General features: G+C 43.5%; 3 protein-coding genes across 3 annotated transcripts; 1 reads left to right on the top strand and 2 right to left on the bottom strand.

Annotated features, from left to right (window-relative positions):
* The first annotated feature begins 4,826 nt into the window (after positions 1-4,826).
* Positions 4,827-7,200, top strand: LOC123840498 (cytoskeleton-associated protein 2-like). The gene is given in 4 exon segments (XM_045870239.3): positions 4,827-5,141; positions 5,144-6,426; positions 6,428-6,679; positions 6,681-7,200. Coding segments are annotated over 4 exon segments (2,067 nt in total). The 5' UTR covers positions 4,827-4,861; the 3' UTR covers positions 6,933-7,200.
* A 5,682-nt stretch (positions 7,201-12,882) lies between these two features.
* LOC135361995 (histone H2A-Bbd type 1) lies at positions 12,883-13,233 on the bottom strand. Its single transcript, XM_064574811.1, has one exon. It carries the CDS (start codon positions 13,231-13,233, stop codon positions 12,883-12,885), a length of 351 nt encoding a protein of 116 aa, XP_064430881.1.
* Positions 13,234-21,278: 8,045 nt separating this feature from the next.
* LOC123854158 (huntingtin-interacting protein M) lies at positions 21,279-21,620 on the bottom strand. The gene has a single exon (XM_045889241.3). It carries the CDS (start codon positions 21,618-21,620, stop codon positions 21,279-21,281), a length of 342 nt encoding a protein of 113 aa, XP_045745197.1.
* Between the last annotated feature and the right edge of the window lie 433 nt (positions 21,621-22,053).

The raw sequence follows: 22,053 nt of genomic DNA, 5'->3' as shown, positions 1-22,053 counted from the left end.
TTCATTTCCTGACAAGCAAATCTCAACCCCCTAACACAGAAAAATACAAAAATCAAGAAAGGAGAGGTCACGCTAAAGACCCCTAAACACATTATCCCTACCTCAGTCTGATGGTTAGAACATTTTGTAGATTCACTTTTCTTTCAGACACACCAACTGTAGAACGCTGGTCTACTTGACCCTCATGGAGTACTAGGAACAGGAACTTGAAAAACCAGCCTCTCGTGTTCCCATAATCTATTTACACACCGAACACACCCAGGAGCACAGAGTAATGTTTATCTGTGGTGGACAGCTATTCCAAGAAGCAGGCAGTGTCTCCACTTTCAAAAAGGAATGTCTCTGCTGATCAGCAGGGGAAAGGTAAGAGCTGTTTCATCCTCTTAAGCACATTTAGGAAGATTTTTGAAATGAAATACTTCTTAAATTAATGTTTTAAAGGTGATTCATTCTTTCAATATTCTGTTTCTTTTGATGTTCTATTCTCAAAGGATCTGAGAAAAACATATACTTAATGATAACAACTAACACATAAGTCCCAGGTGCAATTCCAAGTGCTTTACATCTATCATTTCCCATAAGTTCCAAAACTTATTAAGTAGGAACTATTACTATCCCCATATTACAGATGGGCAAACTGGATATTTTGCCCACAGTTACCCAATTAGTAAATGGTAGAGCTAGAAGTTAAATCCAGCACTCCAGCACCACAGTCCATGTGTCTAACCGTGACACCACACTGTATACATATGATTTTTATTTTCATTTTTCTGTATGTATGATTTTTAAAAGATAAGTATAATAGGATGTGGCTGCTCAGCTGAACATTGGATAAAGAGTGAAATTTTCTTAATGCTTGTACTATACTACATCTTAAGTTGGAGTCAATAAAAATTCTGGAAGATTACTTCTCCAACATGATTATTCATTTATATGCTCATAAGCAGGCTTCTTTTTAGCTGCAGTGGCCCTTTGGGGTCCCAGGGAATTGAGCAGAAGATGGGTCTAACTTTAAGTACCAAGAGAGTTATTACTTCTTATGTTCAAAGAGTCATACAGGAGAAGCCAATACAACACCATTAAAAAAAAAAAGTCTCAAGGATATCTGTTCTGGTTTTTTGTTTTTTTTGTGTTTTGATTTTTTTTTTTTTTTCTGATTGGGTAATTCCTATTGATCTGTCTTCAAGTTCACTGATTCTCTTTCTTCAGCCACCTGCAAGCTGATGTTAAGCCCAGATAGTGTGTTTTTATTTTAGTCATTATAATTTTAAGTTCTAAAGGGTTTTTTTTTTTTTTTTACATTTAAAAAGCATTTTAATATGCAAGTGAGAAACAGCAGGCAGATGTGCAGAAGCTGACATAGTTGCTTCTGGGGTGTAAAAACTGGGAAGCATATGGAAAAAGTGAGTCATTCCAATTCCCAGTTAGGTTCTAAAGCTTTTATTTGGTTATTTATAGTTCCCATTTACCTGCTGAAATTCCCTCCCTGTTCATTCATTAAGACTGTATGTCCTTTTATTCTTTGAACATATTCTCCTTTAGTTCTTTGACCACAGAATAATTGCTTTAAAGTCACTGTCTAAAAAGTCCAACAACTGGGCATCTTGGCTTCTTTTTTTTTTCTTGACTATACATCACATTTTCCTGTTTCTTTGCATGTTGAATCATTTTTATTGTACACCGGACAGTGTGGATATGTTTAAAGATTCTGGGTTCTGCTATCTTCCTCTGAAGAGCGTTGATTTCTGTTCTAGTAGGCAGTTCAGTAGGTTTGGTTTTATACTTTGTTAAGGTAGATATGTAGAAAACCTAAGGTCTTCCCCAAGCTTGGTTAAATTTAAGGTATCAGACTCCAAATTCTACTCTTATCCATATCTTATAAGGGTAGGTTTTATGATTTTTAAGGGTGGATCTATTATAGGTTTTACTTTAGGGCATGGTCTTTACCACTAAGGCTTCTGGTGTCTCAGCTGGATGCCCAGTATATTAGTGAGGTATTATCCAGGTCTCTTCACTCTTATTGCTTAGAGCTCCAACATCCCCCAGCATGGATCAACTGGTAATATCTCTGTCCTTTCTCAAATCTGTACCCTCTGGCCAGTCCTAGGTAGTGAAGCCCTGTGAACATGCAGCCCAGTTCTCAGCCAAAAGCTCTTGGAGAACCTCCAAATGGACTTTTGAAGACCTTCCTTTATATAGATCTTTCTTCTGTGATGCCTAGTCTTGAAAATTCCAGCTTCTTCAAATGGACTAAACTCTGATTCCTGCCTTCTCAGCCCAGCAGCTTCACTGTTGTTCTGCCTGAAACCCAGCAAAATATGCCAGTGGGAAGTTTTCCCCAGGCAGAGAACTGGAGGAATGGTTGAGCTACCTTGTGGGTTTCCTTTCCCTCTGAAATTACAGCACTGTGCTGCCTGCTGTACAATGCCCCCAAAACAGTCAGCTCATATATTTTGTCCAGTTTTATGGTCGTTTGTGGCAGAAGGGCTAGTCTGGTACCAGTTACTCCATCAGAGAGTGAAAGTATTCCAAGGGATTCATTTTTGACCAAATTTAAGTGTTATGAAAAACCTATTTGCTGCTGTTCAGTCTTACAAGCCTTGTGCAGTGTTAACCCATCTCAAAACATAATCCCATGAATCATGTGAAAGGAAGGTGGTGGGGGACGACTTCAGGGGAGATGGGATAAATTAGCTAGCTGCTGTATCCTTTATCTTCACCTAGTGTCTTAGTTTGGGTTCCCTCAGAAGCTGACGCTGATTTGAATGGATATAGTTTATTTGGGAGGTGTACTAGTTTCCTTTGGCTTCTGTAACAAATTACCACAATCTTGGTGGCTTAAAGCAACAGACATTTATTATCTTACAGTTCTGGAGGTCAGAAGTTTGACATCACTTTCACTGGGCTAAACTCTGGGTGTTGACAGGGTCACACACTCTCTATAGGCTCTAGGGGAGAATTTGTTTGCCTTTTCCAACACCTAAGGATGCATTCCTTGTCTGTGGCCCCTTCCACTGTCTTCGAAGTCAAAAGCCTAGCATCTTGCTTCAGTGGTTACCACACCTTCTTCTTCTGTACTTAATCTCCCTCTAGTTTCCTCTCATAATGACACTTGTGACTGCATTTAGGGCCCATCCATATAATCTGAGATATTCTCCCCATCTCAAAATCCTTCACTTAATCATATTTGTAAAATTTCTTGTGTCATGTAAGGTAACATTCACGATTTTATAGATTAAAACCTGGATATCCAGCCTACCAAAGTCTACCCTCTGGCCCCTAGAGATTCATGTCCATCCCACATTCAAAATACCCCATCAACCCCAAAAGTCTCAAACCATTAGAGTACCAACTCAAAGTCTAAAATCTCAGTACCGGGGCGCCTGGGTGGCTCAGTTGGTTAAACGACTGCCTTCGGCTCAGGTCACGATCCTGGAGTCCCGGGATCGAGTCCCGCATCGGGCTCCCTGCTCGGCAGGGAGTCTGCTTCTCCCTCTGACCCTCCCCCCTCATGTTCTCTCTCTCATTCTCTCTCTCTCAAATAAATAAATAGAATATTTAAAAAATAAATAAATAAAAAATAAAATAAAATCTCAGTACCTAAATCAGGTTTGTGTGAGATTCTGAAACAATCTATCTTGGGGCAAATTTCCTCTCCATTTGTGGACTTGTGAAACTAGAAAACAAGTTATTTACTTTCAATCCAACCAGCAAGATCCATTAGGTTTCAAGGCCTGAAAATAGTCCTCTATGGTTTGAAGCTGCGCCCTTGGCCTGTGGCTCAACCCTTTGGGACAGAGCTTCCATCCTAGGGCATGTGGCTCTAAACTCTGGGCAATACTACTGAAAAGTATTTTTGTGTCTGTTCTTTGTATTTCTTTTTAAATGGGTATAGCATCTGCTGGTTCTCTCATGAGGTAACAAAAACCTTTTAACACGTTCATTTCATATTTGTATGAACGTCATGATTTGATCTTGTTCTGAAAATTATGTTCTAATCATCTTAGAGGTCAAATAGAAATTCCCAATACATTAACCTACCAGAGCTAGGTAAATTCCATTGCCAGAGAAGTGTACCTCATGCAGAGTTTAAGCCTAGGCATGTCTTTTCTTGGTGGTTCAGGTGAATCCAAAGCACCAATGCAATGATGTTGACTCTGTTTCTCTAGTTTTAATTTTCTGATCTACTATCTCAGTTGTTTTGTTTTGGATGCATTATAGCCCATAAAGTATTGCTGTTCTAAAGTAAAATGGCTTTTTATTCTGGAATCAGAATGAGGATGCTGAAATACAAAAGTGAGCATGGACAGAAAGCTACAGAAAGGTCACAAAAATAGAATTTGAAAAGGAACACAAATTTGTGCTAAATTTTTCCAAACTGGACTCAATTTTCACAAGTTATTTCTAAGATTCTCAACAAGAGATTGTAGTTACTTTAATATCAAACATTATATTGAATATTAACTCAATCTGACAATCTGATTTGCTTTCAGTAAGAAAGACTAAGTTTTGTTAGAGTATGGATCTGCTCTTACTAAGAGGTTGCAAAAGGTGACTCCTTAGCTGTATGAGTTTCTTATGACAGCTCCAACAAATTACTAAAACCTTCGTGGCTTTAAAAACACATACATTTATTTGCTTACAGTTCTGGAAGTCAGAAGTTCAAAATCGGTTTCTCTGAACTACCTTCTTTGTAATCTACCCCAAAAAGCAGAGATTTTGTACTTCAAAAGAAAAACTTTCTACCATTTGCTTGGACTTCATCATGACCCTGATTATTCTCTTTGAAATAAAAGAAATAATGGGGCTTGCGCAGTACAGGGCTGCCGGAGCTGAGTCGCATCCCCGTCGGGTAGCAGCCATGAGCACCCCAGCCGTGCCCCAGGACCTGCAGCTGCCCCCGAGCCAGAGGGCTCAGCCTGAGTTCAAAGAACAAAGAAGACAAAAACTCAAGGAACATATGTTAAAAAGAAAAACTTTTTTGGCATACAAACAGGAAAATCACATACCCAGTAGTAGAGACCAGAAAGTGATGAACTCTGAGGGCCAAGTCCACGAAGAGACAAAAGTTCTGAAATTTAAAACAAAAATGGCTGGTAAAGAAAATGTCAGTAGACTTCCTGGGAACAAAAATCATATAACAATGGAAAGAACTGTATTCCTTTAAGACCTTCTAATGAATTAACCAGTTCAACAATAGCAGTTGACACACATAATTTTGAGAATAATAATCAAATGGGACAGTCCGTACCAATTAAAGATGACCCTCAAAGTCAACACATGACATTAAGCCAAGTGTTTCATCTTAAAAACAACAAGAAAAAGAAACAAATATCCATAGAAAAACCAAAGCAAGATGCTAACATGTCCAAGAAGCTTGTGCTTGGGTTCTACCGTGGCCAAATTGTTCAGTCTAAGATTAATTCATTTAGAAAGCCCCTACCAGTCAGAGATGAGAGTTCTGCAACAACGAAGAAGCCTTCAGCTGCTGTCCCTAAAGACCCAGAGCCTCCACCCGCGGACACTCACAGTGCAACAGTGAGAAGTGATAGAGCCCCAAACGTGGTGACCGCCACTAAACTTGGGAACACTGCATCTCAGGACAGACAGCTGGTGCGGCCTCCTATCAGAAGTCACCGCGACAGTGCTCAGGACGCTGTGAAACGGGGCATCGGGCAAGCCACTGCCAATGCTACAATCCGGAAAGGGCCTCAGGAGAAAGAATTACTGCAACCAAACACGGTTTCATCTAGTGCCAAAACCAGTTCTCAGGATGTAGAGAGAAAGAAGACACTGTCAAGAAGCCTGACCTCTGAAACTGTAGCCAGGCCTGCTTCGTCTTCTAACACCAAACTGATACAGAAATCAAAAAGCACTGACCCTCACAGACACACTATAGCAAAAGCAACTCTTGATAGATCAGCTCAGCCCAAAGAAACAGCAGAAGAGGGAAAAGCTTGTCTGAGTGAGTGGAAAGCTGGTAAAAGAAGAGTGCTGAAAAGGCCTCCTAGCTCAGTGGTTACCCAGCCTGAGCCTGAAGGGCAAAATGAAAACTCAGTTGGGTCCTTTTGGACAACCATGGTAGAAGAAGATAAACAAAGATTATTTACTGAAAAAGTAAACAAGACATTTTTGGAATGCCTGAACCTGATTAATGAGGGGTGCCCAAAAGAAGAAATATTGGTCATACTGAATGACCTGATTAAAAATATTCCAGATGCCAAAAAACTTGTTAAATACTGGATATGCCTTGCACGTACTGAACCGCTCACAAGTCCTATTGAAAATATTATCACAATCGATGAGAAAGCTATTCTGGCAGGGGCTCAGCCTATTGAAGAGACGCGACATGCAAATGCAGATATTCTAACAATGAAGAGTCAAGAAAAAGTGAAATATGGAGAAAATATTGAGGCTTGTGCAACCCAAGGGCTACATCCAAGAAGTCGACAGTGAAGATATAGGTGTTAATCTAGAGTCAGGAAGACCAGAAATGGAAAAGAAACCTAGAAATGTGGTATTTCAAGATGGTGAAAAAGAGGAAGATGACGAAACAAAAGATCCAACCAATGATGTTAAGACCCCCAGTACAGAAACCAGGGGGAGTTGCTTAATTAAATATAATGTGTCTACTACACCATACCTACAAAGTGTAAAAAAGAAGATACAGTTTGATAAAAGAGAAAGATACTACATTTAAAGAGCTAAAGTTTCTAACACCAGTTACACGTTCTTGACGTATTCAAGAGAAGACTTCTAAATTGCCAGATATGTTAAAAGACCATTATCCATGCGTGTCATCACTGGAGCAGTTAACAGAGTTAGGAGGTGAAACTGATGCTTTTGTATGCCCTCCGAATGCAGCGCTATGCCCCCCGAATGCAGCGCTACGCCCCATGTACTCAGAGCCTGGAACAGCACAAGAGAAATAAAGTGATGATAAGGAACGGGGCTTCTGTTGTTCCTGGGGGCTTTTGTTTGCTTATTGTAGCTTTGTATGTCTCTTAGGAGTTGGCCAAGTACCTAAGTATTCATGGCAGTGAGCTCTTCTACTGATATTCACGTTATAGCAGGAATTGCCTTCTGTGCAGCAGAAAGCTAATCCTACCTTGTCAATCTCAGCAGAGGGAGTTTCTAAGAAAGGTAAATCTTGTCAAGTAGTTTACTATGTTCCTTGAATATAAACAGGTTTGATCATAATGTTGGCTTGTTCACTTTTAATAGTCTTAAATTGTTAGTCATTAAATATAAGTAATGCTGCGGCAGACAGAATACTGACTTTTTTTTGCCTTTCCTTAATTTTGGATCAGTAGGAAAGTCAATAATTGTAATGTGATGACCCCTTTCAAAAGTGAAGACATGGAAGATTTAGCTTGCTTTTCCACCCAATTCTTGTTACCCAGGCTGCTGTGGTCTCTTGTGCTTTGGCTCTTCACTATCACTTTCCATCAATGCTAGTAAGTCTGTGGTCTCTGTTGGCTTCTTTTTTATTGTAGCTGAGATCACCACAAACAATAATTCATCAAATGCCCCATTTCTTTTTTTTTTTTTTAATTTTTTTTAGATTATTTATTTATTTATTTGACACAGAGAGACACAGTGAGAAAGGGAACACAAGCAGGGGGAGTGGGAGAGGGAGAAACAGGCTTCCCCTGGAGCAGGGAGCCTGATGCGGGGCTCAATCCCAGGACCCTGGGATCATGACCTGAGCCGAAGGCAGACGCCCAATGACTGAGCCACCCAGGTGCCCCTAAATGCCCCATTTCTAAGAGGAAATACTTTGTAGTAAAAAAGAAAAGGTGCCAAACGCAGTAGGTATTTGGAACTTTAAATCTGAGTTTCTTTCTTTAGTTCCTTTTGTAACTTGGCTGTCTAAAATGTTAAAACTTCAACTTTCCTCATTTCATTTGATATAGTTGTAGACTATTAGAATGGAATTAGAGAAGGAATATATAATGTCATTCTAATTTAGGTAGTATTTCTAAAATAACTAATATAAAATATAACTAATATAAAATATAATAAAAACTTTACTGTTAAGTCATGTCCCTTGAAACATGATAGTTATATACAGTAAACAGTTTCTTCTCCCCACACATTAAATATCACCCCTAAAATTGTTTTATAAGTCTCCGAACTAATAGCTAAATACATCCTCTACCAATTCTACGGTTTCAAAGATTCGATAGTTTTGGGCGCCTGGGTGGTTCAGATGGTTAAGCATCTGCCTTCGGCTCAGGTCATGATCCCAGGGTCCTGGGATCGAGTCCCACATCGGGCTCCCTGCTCCTTGGGAGCCTGCTTCTCCCTCTGCCTCTCTCTCTCTCTGTCTCTCATGAATAAATAAATAAAATCTTTAAAAAAAAAAGATTCGATAGTTTTAAAACTGTGTGTAATATAAATGTGCTTGAAAATCACCGTCTTATGTTCACTCATTCCATTTGCATAATAGCACCTATCTTTGTTCTGTTGTCTTATGCTCTAGTGAGTTTTATTCTTTTATAAACTGTGTTCCTAATATTTATAAATAAATATATCTGTATAAAAAAAATAAAAGAAATAATGGAAGTTACATAACTTTTGAACGGTTATTACATTGCCACTTTAAGTAACAGGTAGCCAAGCTACAACCATTCACGTTCTGAAGCTTCCATAATCCTATCTTAAGTGCTCAAATGTCCTGGCAATTTTATTTTTTTCTTCCCCAAAATGAATCCCAAATGAAAAATGAAATAAAATAATACTTCAAAGGATATTTTGCACTTAAATCTCTCCTTGAGATTTCCTGGAAGGCCCTGAAAGTCACAAAATTCCGTCACCTTGTAGAAAGAGAGGTGGTAGAATTATGAGGTTTATTTGATATACTACTGTTTATGAGTTGCCTGGGAAAAAAATCTCAAAAGAGGTGATCAACTTTCTCCAGGTTAAACTTGAATAGGGATAACATTATTAACATAAATATTTTAGAAATTGTAGCATATATAGGAAGTTCCTAGAGATTTGTCAGTATTCTCTCTGTCCACTGTTTCTACTTACTGGAGTCCTGCTGGTACTTTCCCTGATGATATTAAGGCAACAACACTACAGTGTTATCAGTATCATTTCAGTTATTTTTAAATGTTTGATTGTAATCTTACTATTTTAATTTGCAACTAGCATCTTCTAGGCCAGTGCTTTCAAACTGAGGATGTATATAAAACTTATCCCCAGAGAGTTTATTAAAATAAAGATGTTCAGAATGCGCTCCAGACTTTTTCCAAAATAGTCTTAATCATTAGGCTAGTAGACCTTTTGTCCAAAACTCATTTTTTTTAATTGGCTTTATTATCTTCTATTGCATACCACTGGGGAAAAAAAAAGTAATTTCACCTTCATTTGCATTATTCTTATGCCTCCCCACAAAAGTTGTCCCTCGTGAAAATTATCAGTAGTAAGTTAACCACAGTCATAAATGTCTGTCTCCTCTGGGTAGTTTTTCGTTTAACTCTGATGGTTCCCCCAAGACCATACAATCAGCTCCGGGACAGGGATCTTGTTTTCAACAAAGAAGGACTGTCTGAGAATCCCCAGGAAGAGGACAGGTATTTCCAACAACAGGCTCTTGAGTACAGGCTTCTGACGTCATCACACAACCACCTTTAAGACCAGGTCAGTGGACAGACTCAGAATTTTGAGAACAAGTTAACGGAGAAGCAGAACTTTGCATGGTATGGTTCAACATAAGATACAGTGGAACAAGACCTATGTTTGCAAAGTATAAAGATAAAAAACTAATGAGGTACTATATGATGGCTAATTGAACTTAAATAAAAAAGCAAAAAAAGTATGAAATCAGTCTTTTTATCCTAACCTATCAGATTTCCCAAATAAAACACAACTAAGTTGTTGATAGTGTTTTCCTAGATCCAAGAGACACTAAGATCAGTACTGAAGAGTTTAGCTTTTTCCCAGAGAACATGAAACACTTTCCATCTCAAGGCCCATTTCTCAGGATATCGCAGAGGAAAGAACCTCAACAGGTAGGAGAGACAAGCTCTCCTTCTCACTGTGATGTTGGGTGAGCTGATTACCATCTTGGGGCCAAACTGGCCTCCGATATAAAATGGCGACCCTAAAAAAAGTTCTGTCTCCTGTGCACCACTTACTGTTAGTACAGAACTTTTCTTAGGAAAAGCTCATAGACTGGTAATTGTACATATACCTCAAGCAGACCTTTAAAGTAATTTGGTCCAACCTCCACATTTTATGGCCATGGAAGATGATGTGCCCCCAAGTAAACTACACTTCTAGGAGACCAGAACCTGGTGAATCTCCATCTGCACTTGCTGGGGAGAGGCCCGCTTGCCAACTCACATGAAGAGGAGAGTAAGAGCTGAACTTGGCTAAGGCTAGGAGGGCTGCATGGCTCTCTATAACAAAGTACCAAGGAGCTAGAGAAGTTCGCACAGGTAGCCAAGGCCTACCAGGACCACTGTCACAACCTGAGGGCCCGGTACAATGCCAGGAAGTACCTGGCCAAACAGAAGGAGAGGATGCTGGCAGAAAGAAAAGCTGCTAGAGAGGCCACAGCTGCCCGTGGTAGCTCCTTCAGCCCCCTCTGATGACCATCACTGTATTACTAAAATAGAGAGTAAGGAATTCTGGAAAAAAAATTTTGTGGGGCGGACATCTTGACAATATTTCTGTAAATATTTGAAGGGGCAGTATGTGTCAAGAAAGGTTTCTTGGATTTATAAAAACACATATTCTAACAAGCTCTAAATACAACCTCCATACTATTATTCTTGGGATACTTCTGTGAATTAGCTAAAAGCCAAGCCAGGTCTTTCTGCTTAGACAGTGGAAGGAGGCGGAGAGAGGGTGAGTCACCAGGCAGAGGGGAGCAGAGAGGAAACTAGGCCGAGGCCTGTCTGGTTCCCAGGTGTGTACCTCTGGCTTCTTCCTCTACGTGGCACTCTCCTGTCTCTCCACAGGGTTCAGAAGGCTGTGGTTTCACAGCCAGAGGCCCAGGCGTCCAGCCATCATGGGAGAGCCAGGCCCAGGGGCTACTTGGGGAAGCACCCCTAAGCATCTGGTCTACAGAAAGGGACACATGCAGCTACTCATTAAGGGCACACTCTATGCCAGGCACTGTGTTCTGAGCAGCTAACAGGCACACATTAACTTAACCTTTGTGAAAATCCAAAGATGGAGGAACTCTTATTGTCCCCATTTCACACATGAGGAAAGTGCTGCTCAGAGAGAAGAGAGGACTGTCCAAGGTCACATGGCCAGAAAGTGGTGAACTGGGTTGGCCAGCCCAGCTCCTCTGATCCCACTGTTGAAGCCTCTGGGGCAACCTCTGAGCAGCCCTCTATGACGGGCCAGGGGGCGACGGGGGGGGGGCCCTTGAGCAGACAATGAACAGGAGAAAATGTTAAATGTTGACAGTCACAGGAAGGGGACAGGCTGCCAGAACACTTGCTGTGACAACTATTTTTAACCATAAACAGCACGAGAGTGTTTATAAGAATCGTATGTACTTGTGAGTCCACCACTCGGGACAGAACTTACACAGAACATACTTATACCTCTCCAAACAGGCATTCACTCCAGGTCACTCCGTCAAATATATGACCATAGACAGGTTAGGTGTTTCATCCGAGAATGAGACTAATAAATGTGTTTATAAAGGAATACATTTGTAAATAAATCTGTTACGGGGTGCCTGGGGTGGCTCAGTCGGTTAAGCAACCGACTCTTGATTTTGACTTAGGTCACAATCTCAGGGTTGTGAGATTGAGCCCCGAGTCAGGCTCTGCACTGAGTGTGGAACCTGCTTAAGATTCTCTCTCCCCATCTCCCTCTGTCCCTCCCCCTCCCTTTCCTCTCAAATAAGTAAATAAATACATATATAAATAAATAAATCTATTAATAACTATTAAGAACTTCAAGGCTTGCATGTCTTAGGCCAGATAATACCTTTGATGTTCCTATTTACCAGTGTCCACAAGAGAGGACAGGATATACTCCACAGAGTATCACAGCACTAGCTAATAATCCCTATTTCAAGTCCTTTTTTGGAATGAGGCCGGGCACAAACGAATGAAATCACGCTGAGCATAGTTCCTTTCCTGTATACCTCTTCCTAGTTTCCCATCGCTCCTCAAACTTCATGTAAGGCCCCTGCCCCCCATTAAGTTCACGTCAACTGCTATGCCACCCTCTCTACCCACCCCCCACACTGCCATCTCCTCCTGACCTCTGCACGTTCCCCTACCACCAATAAAGCCTGCAGCACCTCAGCCTTGGTCTGCAGCCCCACCCTGGTTACCACCATCGTTCTGGAAATTCAATATGGCCAGGAGACCCCCTGCCCGTCCCCCCGGCCAACCTCCTGGCCTCACAGGCCTTGACTGGCTCAGAGCCAGTGAGGACGTCTTTCCCCCACAACCAGCTACTCCCAGCAGGGCCATCCCCCCACCCCCACCCGGCAAACACTGTCCCCAGTAAACTGCTCCCTGAAATACCCAACTCCAGCGTCCCATACCGACCGCCCCTTGCACCCTCCACTCCCCATGGGAGATCTCTCCCCCACAACCAGCCACTCCCACCAGGGCCATTCCCCGCACTGTCCCCAGAGAAACCGCTCGCTGAAACGCCAGACTCCAGCTTCCCACACCCACTGCCCCTTGCACCCTCCACTCCCCATGGGAGATGGGAGATCTCCTGGATGTCTCCCAGACACCTCCCGCTCAGAAGGACAGAAACAGAGAGCAGTCAGAAGCACGGCCCTGGATGTAAATCCTTTAATGGCTTTTGCTGACAGAAGAGCAGGCCTCCCTCATCTATGCGCAGCACTGGGGACTAGATGAGGCTGTGGGCTTTGGTACCCGGGCCTCATCACTCCTTGGGTTGGGGCACGGCTTCCACCTGAGAGTAGGTGTTATTCTCAAAGAGGCGGCTCAGGTGCTGGTTGTTGCCCAGGGCCCTCTGCACGTGCTCTGGGGTGATGCGCATCTTGTGGTTGTTGCAGGCCTCCTGGCCTGCCAGCTCCAGGATGTTGGCCGTCAGGTACTCGAGAATGCCGGTGAGGAAGATCGGTGTAGATGAGCTTAGGCGCTGGGCATAGCGACCCTCTCGCAGGAGGCGGTCCACGCGACTAACCGGGAAATGGAGCTCGGCCCTCATGGAGCGGGACAGACCGTGCCTCTTATGTCTGTGAGAGTGCCGGTGGTTTCTTCTCCGAGACATGATGTTCGCTGGGTTTGGCCCTGATCAGCCCAGCCTGATGCTCCCAGTGGCCTGGGTCTGTCAGGGTACCAGTGCTCCCTCCTGCCCACTGTGTCCCTCACTGGTCCGGGAGCCGCCTTTATGACAACCTGACATTGTGATGTCATTGATGACAGCGGCCCCTGATCAGGACTGGCCTAGAAGCGTCTGTGACAGAAACCGGGTCTCCCTGTTGACTGGGCCCTCTGTATGAGGGAACGTTTTCCATGTGACTTTAATAGCCTAGCATAAAAAAGGAAATGAATGTTTCAATGTAAACACTGCCCTGTCTTTAGGACCCTGCACTCCTGGTTATCCGATTCCAGCCTTGCATAGTCTCTGAGCTCTTTTACAGCCCTCTGTAAACTGCTGGTAACCAATAGACATACTGAATGCTGTCTAGTAGAGGCTCAAAATAAAACTAGTTTTCCCCATTTACACATTTAAATATTATATTTCTATGTTCTTTGGATTCTCTTTTGAATTGGTTACAATATCTGCCAATTCCTCATGAGTTAAGAAAAAAACTTTAACACATTTCCATTTCACATCTGTATAAGGGTCATGATTTTACTCTGTTTGAAAATATCTTCTGGGGGCACCTGGGTGGCTCAGTCGGTTAAGCATCCAACTCTTGATTTCGGCTCAGGTCATGATCTCAGGGTCATAAGATCACACCCTGTGTCAGGCTCCATGGAGCCTGCTTCTCGGGTGCTCCCAACCCCGCTCACACATGCTCGCGTGCTCTCTCTCAAAACTATCTTCTGTTTTGAAGGTCACACTGATATGCCCAGTGGGTTCACCTGTGAAAGCAGGTAAAAATTCATAGACATAGAAGTGTCCCTCATTCTCAGTTGATACCCAGAAGTGTCTTGTTTCTCCTAGGTGAATCCGAAGTACAGACAGTACTTTGGTGATTTTGGTTTTCTATTTTAAATTTTTAATAATTGTAATTTTCTTCTCTAACTTTGTGCTTCTCTTGCTTTTGTTTTTCCAAATCTGGTTCAGTTCTGACGGGTTTGTTTATAAGATTTTCAGAAAGAGCTCCTGGGTCCTTCAGAGTCAAAGGTTACATTGAAGCCATCAGAGGTTAGTTTGTTCTCTGTGAAAAAGGCTGTTTGGTTGGAGAGTTCATCGGCTCTTGACAAGAGGTTATACAAGATTACTCTTCACCTTTATTAGCTTCCTGCGGCTGCTGGAACAAATCGCCACAAACTCTGTGGCTTCCAACAATGCACATCTATTCTCTTTTAGGCCATAAATTGGAATCAGTTTCACCAGGCTAAAATCGAGGTGTGGACAGGGTCGTGTGACCTTTGAAAGCTCTAGGGTAGATAGAAGCCATTTCCTTGCCTTCTCCAGCTTCTAGAGCTGAATTCTTTGCATTCCTTGGCTGATGGCTTCTTCTATCTTCAAAGCCAGCACTGCTGCATCTTGCTTCAGTTGTCACATTGCCTTTTGCTTTTGTCTTCACATTTCCCTTTGCTTCCTTCTTATAAGGGCACTTTGATTCTAGGGCCAACCACGATTACCCAGGATAATCTTCCCACCTAGCTTTCTTTTTTTTTTTTTTAAAGATTTTATTTATTTATTTGACAGAGAGACACAGCGAGAGTGTGAGCACAAGCAGGGAGAGCTGCAGAGGGAGATGGAGAAGCAGACTCCCCACTGAGCAGGAAGCTCGATGTGGGGCTCGATCCCAGGACCCTGGGATCATGACCTGAGCCGGAGGCAGATGCTTAACGACTGAGCCACCCAGGTGTCCCAAAACTGACTTTGGTTTTAAATTGATTTCTCACAGAGCCCCTGAAAAATCAAAGATTTATTTTTTCACATTATGAAAAAGAAGTGCTAGAAATAATTAGATTTATTGGACATAGCATTACTGATGAATTGCACAGAAAATTCCCAAATCAAAAGACGTGCTCAGACTTCCCTAGGTTAAATATTAATACAGAAAATATTAATATAAGTGTTTTAAATGTTCTATACTGTATGGGCAGTTTCTAGAGACTTTTCAGTGGCCTTACCGTCCATGAGATGTTTCTAATTATCAAAGTCCTGCTGGTGATTTAGGCAACAAAACTATAGTATTATCAGCCATCATTTCAGTTAATACTTTGAAATATCTGGCTGCAACCTTCCTTATAAAATTTCAATTCAGCATCTTCTAGGCCAGTGCTTTTTGACAAAGGATACACATCAAACCTACCTATAGTAATGGTTAAATTTTAGGTGTCAACTTTGCTAGGCTATGGTGCCCAGTCATTTGACCAAACGCAAGTCTAGATGTGGCTGTGCAGATACTTTTCAGATGAGATTAACATCTACAATCAGTTTACTATAAGAAAAAGAAATTAGCATCATACAATCAGTTGAAAGTCTAAAGAGAAAAAACTGGGGTTTCTTGGAGAAGAATTTGGCCATACTGTAACACAGAAATCTGGCTAGAGTTTCTAGCCTGTTGACCTACCTTACAGAATCAGGATTTGTCAGACCAGATAACTGCATGAACCAATCATATTCATTCACACACACACACACACACACACACACATATCCTATTGGTTCAGTTTTTTTTCTGCAGAACTCTAATACACCAATGGGATTTTATTAAAATCCTTAAGTCTAGGACCTATTCCATACTTTCTTGAAAAAGCGTCACATCATTACACTTTATAGACACTGGGTCAAAACCTCTTTTCCTGTTTTGTCATTGTCATCTTTTACACATGACAAAAAAAGGTGATTTCACATGTAGCTGCAGTATTGTTATGCCCTCACACAAAATTTTTACTTACAAAAATTATCAATAAGTTAATCTCAGCCGCAAGTATCTGTCTCCTCCAGTTTGTTGTCTGCTTTACATTGATGCTTCTCTGAAGGTGCTATAATCATCTATAGCCCAGAGACTGTGTCCTCAACAAATAAGGATGGTCTCAGAACCCCATAAAAAAGACCGTAACTTCAAGACACCTCAAGAATAAACTTTTAAGCACAAGCTTCTGATGTCATCACATAATCACTTTTAAGACCCTGTCAGTGGACAGAGTGAGAATTTCAAGAACACCTTATTTGAGAAGGAGATGGGTTCATGACACAGGTATCACAAATGTTCTGTGGAACAAGACCAAGATTTGCAAAGTTTAAAGACCTGTACCAGAAAATCAGTCCTTTGATCCTAACCTGTCTGGTCTTTTCCCAATAAAACAGAAGTGAAAGTTCTTTTTTTTTTTTTTTAAAGATTTTATTTATTTATTTGAGAGAGAGAGAATGAGAGACAGAGAGCAAGAGAGGGAAGAGGGTCAGAGGGAGAAGCAGACCCCCCGCTGAGCAGGGAGCCCGATGTGGGACTCGATCCCGGGACTCCAGGATCATGACCTGAGCCGAAGGCAGTCGCTTAACCAACTGAGCCACCCAGGCGCCCCAGAAGTGAAAGTTCTTGAGAGCGAGCTGTTGCTTGTGCTTTCCTAGAAGTCCCAGAGACCCTAACATCCCTGTATTGAAGAGATTAGCTTCTTTATCCCAGAGGAGAACATTAAACACTCTCTATCTTCAGGCTCATTTCTTAGGATACAGTAGCAGAGGAGGCTCAGCAAGAGGTACCAGAACACGACAGTCATATTTGCTGCTCTACCCACTTGCCATGTGACGTTGGGAGAGTTGGGTATCATCTCTGGGTCAAAGTGGCCTCAGCTGTAAAATGGAGACCCTAAGAAAGAATCCCTGTCCTCCATGCCCCATCTCCCCACTGTCAGTATGGACTTTCCTTAGGAAAACCTCAGACTGGCAATTGCACACCTTGAGTAGACCTTTGAAACAATTTAGTCCAACCGCCTCATCTGGCAGCTGTGGAAGCTGATGTGCACCCCCCCCCCAGGTAAACCACACCTATGGGAGACCAGAACCCAGCTTTCTTCCCTCTTCTGTCACTATTCTGTCCCAATATGTCATGAACACTCTCTTCTCTACAGCTGAGTTGGTCAATTGCTTTCTTCCTACATGGCAGAAGCCCAATATCCCATGACCACAGTATGTAACCTGCCTCCCTGCTGCAAACTGGTTTCCTTTAGATTTTGCTTAAACAGATGAAGTTTAGAGATATTTTCCCCACAGTGATTCTAGAATACTAAATATATGACAGACCAATCTGTTTTCATGAAGGACTCTGAAGCAGAAACACTGAATGAAACATCAAATTCACATCCTATTCCTTGCCTTTCCCTAGATTTGAAACTACACTCTTTAAAGAAGAAAAGAAAAGAAAATTCACTCTGACAGTGCTATTCAAATGTGATGTGGGGGTTGATGTAGGCCATGAAATTATTGGTTACCAATCAGCTGCAGTGGGCTGGGAGATGGCCAGCATTTAGTGACCTTTAAAGCAATCAGGTTTTGCCATAACATTTAAATGAACGGAGTCTTCTTACTGAACAGAGTTTATACTAGTTCAGATGTTGCTGAACTCGGGTAGAGTCAAATGTGAACTCCGCTGTAGTCCTACTAAACATGACCATTTGTCAGCTCACAATGAATTTGCACAACAGATAGCAAGGATAATTTTGAAGAGCACTATGCTGTTCTAATTTACTGAAGGAGAGAATATCATCCTTCAGAAAACTGTGGTTTTACAATTAAATTATGATGGGGATAATGAACTCAAGGAACTTGAAGAGCCAAGTGAGTACTGTAAATGAGTGAAGTGGGTCATACATGAGATACAGCAGGGAAGGGTGAGCACTGGGGCAAACCAGAGAGACCCAGTATTAATGGGACACTAGCCAGTCATCTTCATCTGACATACACATGTATGCCCAGACATTGTGATTTCATCAGAGAGGCCAGTAATTGAGGTTTTCAGGTTAAAAGTTCTTGATTTTAAATGCTGGCAGCTGATTAATTTTCCTTTAAAAACACCATTGTAGGCCTAATGATCCCATCTGCCACCTCCAGTATGTCTGTGAGCAGCTACTTCGTAATTGGTTCTTTAGGCAAATGATTTATTGATGTTCATAGATAGTCCTCTCATTCTTGAATCCTATTTTGGGACTCCAAAGGCCCTTTCTAAATAGTTGGGTGGTCTCCCTCTGACCACTTCCTGTAGGATCTGTCAGATTCAGGGACTAAGAGCCTGGGCCTTCAAACACCTCTGTTCCCAAAGGCTGTTCTCAGTAAGAGGCCAGCCTAGCATCCAGGCCTTGTGCTCATGCCTCCCCAAGGCCCACGACCCTCCAGGTTCCCCTCAGGCTTGACTTTTGGGCTCATCTCTTCTCACACATTATGCTTTCTGCTCTGCTGACCATGTCTGGCCCCCAGCCTGTCCCAATACTGTCTCTGATCACAGACCTGGCTTGGCAGCCATATCCTCCCCAGACCATCCCTACTCACTCCAGTTTCAGCTTTCCACTCCAACAGGGAACTAGTCATCAGTGGTGTCTTCTCTCCAGGTCCCAAGCTAAAGCTAATCATTCCTCACCATCCCCCACCTCCCACTTTTTGGAAATGCACAAAGGCCCTAAACTCAGGTGGCTCATTCTTTCCCAAGCACAGTGATTCTCAGTCTCTGCCCGCCTTCCTCCCCTGAGTGTAGGATTCCTGTGCCCATGTAGGAGGGGGACATGGCAGGGTGCTGCATTTACACCCATGCTCTGCTGATCATGGCCCCCATGTTTTCTGGGAAACCCGCAAACACAGCGGAAGCACAGTCCTTGAAGGGATGGCAGCACAGCCCTGCCCGATTCTCCTATGCCCTCGTGACTGCAGAGGGCTTGCCAACATAAGGTCCCTAAGGCTCAAACTCCAAACTCCGCCTCGGACGTCGGATAATCTGAGCGAGCCCAGGAAGCCTGGCTCCCTACACATGTCACAGTGACCATTACTGTCGACGACTGCACGGACCGTGAGGTGACCGCCTGACCATACAGGTCTGCTAAGCCAACATAATTTATGCAACTACTCTCACATCTCTGGCCTTTAACGAATTCCTCCTTAGTTGTGCCTTCTGGTGAAGGACCCAGGGGACTATTTTGCACTAAAACAAGCCACTGCCGGGGTGCCTGGGTGGCTCAGTCGTTAAGCGTCTGCCTTCGGCTCAGGTCATGATCCCAGGGTCCTGGGATCGAGCCCCGCATCAGGCTCCCTGCTCAGCGGGAGGCCTGCTTCTCCCTCTCCCACTCCCCCTGCTTGTGTTCCCTCTCTCGTGGTCTCTTTCTGTCAAATAAATAAGTAAATAAAACATCTTAAAAAAAAAGATTTAAAACAAGCCACTGCCATAAGCCAAAATCAACAGCTTCTACAAATCAGCTATTTAACCAACATATCAAGATCTTAGCATAATGATTGATTCCCTGGCATTACCCACCCTGGAGGCACTCCCTGTTGGCTGAAGGACATTGGACTATGAGAAACCATGCCCTGGACACAAAGATGCTCCGCTTCAGGGATGGGGTGGCGATGCTGGGGCTATCCTGTGATCAGATGAAGGAGAATCTCACCTGCAGCTGCTGGGAGAGGCCTGCTGGCTACTCAGATGAACAGAAGAGTAACTGTTGAGTTTGGCTAAGGCTAGGAGGGCTTCCTGGCTCTCCATAACAAATGACAACTTTGTGGGTTGGACATCCTGACAGTGAGGTTTCTGAAAATACTGGATTGAATGGCATTACGGAGCAAGAAAAGTTTCTTGGATTTATACAAGCGCATATTCCAATGAGCTCTAAACACAACCCTGACACTGTTATTGTCAGGACACTCCTATGAAGTAGGCAAAGGCAAAGCCAGCTCCATACTTTGACAGATGGTGGAAGGAGGCAGAGAGAGGGTGAGTCACCAGGCAGAGGGGAGCAGAGAGGAAACCAGGCCGAGGCCTGTCTGGTTCCCAGGTGCGTACCTCTGGCTTCTTCCTCTATGTGGCACTCTCCTGTCTCTCCACAGGGTTCAGAAGGCTGTGGTTTCACAGCCAGAGGCCCAGGCATCCAGCCATCATGGGAGAGCCAGGCCCAGGGGCTACTTAGAGAAGCACCCCTAAACATCTGGCCTCTAGGAAGGGAGAGACATCAGCTATTAAGAACTCTTTGAATTGCCTGTTTTAGGCCAGAGAGTAGTATATGTGTACGTGTATATATATAACCACTTAATTTACCAGTGTCCACAAGAGAGGACAGGATATACTCCACAGAGTATCACAGCACTAGCTAATAATCCCTATTTCAAGTCCTTTTTTGGAATGAGGCCAGGCACAAACGAATGAAATCACGCTGAGCATAGTTTCTTTTCTGTATACCTCTTCACGGTTTCCCATTGCTCCTCAATCTTCATGTAAGGCCCCTGCCCCCCATTAAGTTCACATCAACTGCTATGCCACCCTCTCTACCCCCCCCCCACTGCCATCTCTTCCTGACCTCCGCACGTTCCCCTACCACCAATAAAGTCTGCAGCACCTCAGCCTTGGTCTGCAGCCCCACCCTGGTTACCACCATCGTTCTGGGAATTCAATATGGCCGGGAGACCCCCTGCCCGCCCCCCCGGCCAACCTCCTGGCCTCACAGGCCTTGACTGGCTCAGAGCCAGTGAGGACGTCTTTCCCCCACAACCAGCTACTCCCAGCAGGGCCATCCCCCCACCCCCACCCGGCAAACACTGTCCCCAGTAAACTGCTCCCTGAAATACCTGACTCCAGCGTCCCACACCGACCGCCCCTTGCACCCTCCACTCCCCCACAACCAGCCACTCTCACCAGGGCCACTCCCCGCACTGTCCCCAGAGAAACCGCTCGCTGAAACGCCAGACTCCAGCTTCCCACACCCACTGCCCCTTGCACCCTCCACTCCCCATGGGAGATCTCCTCCTGGATGTCTCCCAGACACCTCCCGCTCAGAAGGACAGAAACAGAGAGCAGTCAGAAGCACAGCCCTGGATGTAAATCCTTTAAGAGTATTTACTAATGACAGACATCAGGCTTCCTCAGCTATGAGAGGACTTGGCTCGGACTGAGACTGTGAGGATTCCCACAAGTCTCCGGGACCCAGGCTTTAGCCATTTCTTCTGGATCCAGGCATCTCATCAAACAGGGTGAAGGCTGTATCCTTCAAGCGGTGGTAGGGCTCTCCATTGCTGTCCACCGCTCTCTCCACCTCTTGTGGGGCAGTTTGCATGTTGCTGTTGTTGGCCTCAGTGCTTACCAGCTCCAGGATGTAGTCAGTGAGGTAGTCTAGCATGGTAAGGAGGAAATCAGTTGTAGATGAACTCATGCAATGGGTGTATTGATCCTCCTGCACGAGGCGGTCCACGTAGCTCACAGGGAACTGGAGCTCAGTTGTTATAAGATGGGCTTGAGTCTGATTGGAGCTCTCATAGCTTTTCTTTGCTGACATGATGTTGGCTGGGTTTGATGTTGACTCCAGTCAGCTCTACTTGATTCTTCAGCTGGACTAGGCCTCTCAAGACACCAGCGGTCAACCCTGCCTATTATATCCCCATGCTCTGGCCCCTCATTGGTCAGCGAGCTGCCTTTGTGACATCCTAGACTTTGCGATGTCACTGGTGCCCATTGTTGCCCTTATCCGGCCTCAGCCCAGAAAAGTGAAGGACAGGAACCTCATCATCCTAATGACTGGACCCTGATTTTGAGAGAACTGTAATTTTCTGCTTGATTTCAACATTGTAGAGATAAATATGCATTTCAATGGAAAATTTTTCCCCGTCTTAGGACACCACTCCACATTATCTGATTCTAGCCTTATATTGTCTTTGAGGTCTCTTACAACGCTTTGTTAGGTGCAGGTTAGTGATAAATATGTAAAATGT

Source organism: Mirounga angustirostris, unplaced genomic scaffold (assembly GCF_029215605.1).
Source record: "Mirounga angustirostris isolate CCGP_5_RB_7025 unplaced genomic scaffold, mMirAng1.0.hap1 SCAF_11, whole genome shotgun sequence".
In the NCBI taxonomy this organism is placed as follows: domain Eukaryota; kingdom Metazoa; phylum Chordata; class Mammalia; order Carnivora; family Phocidae; genus Mirounga; species Mirounga angustirostris.
Note: the sequence above shows the minus strand (reverse complement) of the source record. Positions and strands in the feature narration are given on the sequence as shown.

Coding starts and splice junctions, on each gene's coding strand:
- LOC123854158 (XM_045889241.3), bottom strand. CDS start 21,620: ATGTCAGCAAAGAAAAGCTATGAGAGCTCCAATCAGACTCAAGCCCAT.
- LOC135361995 (XM_064574811.1), bottom strand. CDS start 13,233: ATGTCTCGGAGAAGAAACCACCGGCACTCTCACAGACATAAGAGGCAC.